Source organism: Octodon degus, unplaced genomic scaffold, assembly GCF_000260255.1.
Source record: "Octodon degus isolate 3935 unplaced genomic scaffold, OctDeg1.0 scaffold00230, whole genome shotgun sequence".
In the NCBI taxonomy this organism is placed as follows: domain Eukaryota; kingdom Metazoa; phylum Chordata; class Mammalia; order Rodentia; family Octodontidae; genus Octodon; species Octodon degus.
This window is the reverse complement of record NW_004524806.1, coordinates 1,640,652-1,641,562: the sequence shown is the minus strand read 5'-3', so window position 1 is coordinate 1,641,562 and position 911 is coordinate 1,640,652. Positions and strand designations below refer to the sequence as shown.

Here is a 911-nt window from a genome sequence, read left to right as displayed (position 1 = left end):
CCACCCCTAGGGTGGGCTGAGCTGCGGGTGTAGTGGCACATGCCTGTAATCCCAGCACTGGGGAGGCTGAAAACAGTTGGATCACTATATGAGTCCAAGCTGGGTAGTGAGACCCAGTAATAACCAAATACATTAAAAAGAAAAAAAAAAAAAGGAATATTTAAAGTTAGAGACCTCTTATGCTTACCTAGTGTTGAATTAAGAAGGAAGGGGGCAAGAAAGCAGCTGACAAAGAGCTGATTGGAAGTGTGACACTTGAGTATTTGCAGATAATTTACTGTTTTGTTCCCCTTTCTCTTACAGTTGGAAGGGGAAAAGACTTTGATCCCTGAATAATCTAAGAAGTGTATTCTCAAGCCACTGGTTCAATTTTCATCAAAAAATAGATTATTCAGAGGATGGAGAAGAAGGTTGAAGTTAGGTGAGTGTCAGGACATGACAAAAAAGATAACTGACATTATGATTTGTAAATATTTTATGTGTAGAAATAGTAATGAAAAAAGTTTCAGGAATTAATGAGTGATGTAGAAAGTATAGGTAAGGACTTTCTGTCTTTGATCTTTTATTTCTCAACTGTAATATAATTTACTTTTTTTTTTTTTTGGCAGAACCGGGGATTGAACTCAGGCCCTTGTGCTTGCCAGGGAAGCACTTATTCTACTGAGGCATATCCCTGGCCCTCATTTACATTTTATACATTATTTTACAGTTAAAAAAAATCATTTTGAAGCTGGCTGTGCTGCAGCATGCATATAATGCCAGCACTTTTGGGGAGACTTAGGTAGGAGGATTGGAAGTTCAAGCCCACCGTGGGCAATTTAGGGACTTACTGAGACCTTTTAAAAATTGAAAAATGTTTGGGCATGTATATATAGGCACTAGGTGTAGTGCTCAGTACTATTAAAAAAAAA

At 37.8% G+C, this 911-nt stretch overlaps 1 protein-coding gene across 1 annotated transcript in view; it reads left to right on the top strand.

Annotated features, from left to right (window-relative positions):
- Sfi1 (SFI1 centrin binding protein) overlaps nt 1-911 on the top strand; it is a 116,963-nt gene that overhangs the window by 3,095 nt on the left and 112,957 nt on the right. Inside the window, exon 2 of the mRNA XM_023705857.1 lies at nt 304-421. Coding sequence (XP_023561625.1) covers nt 399-421 — 23 coding nt within the window. The 5' untranslated portion in view covers nt 304-398. The remainder of the gene's footprint in view (nt 1-303; nt 422-911) is intronic.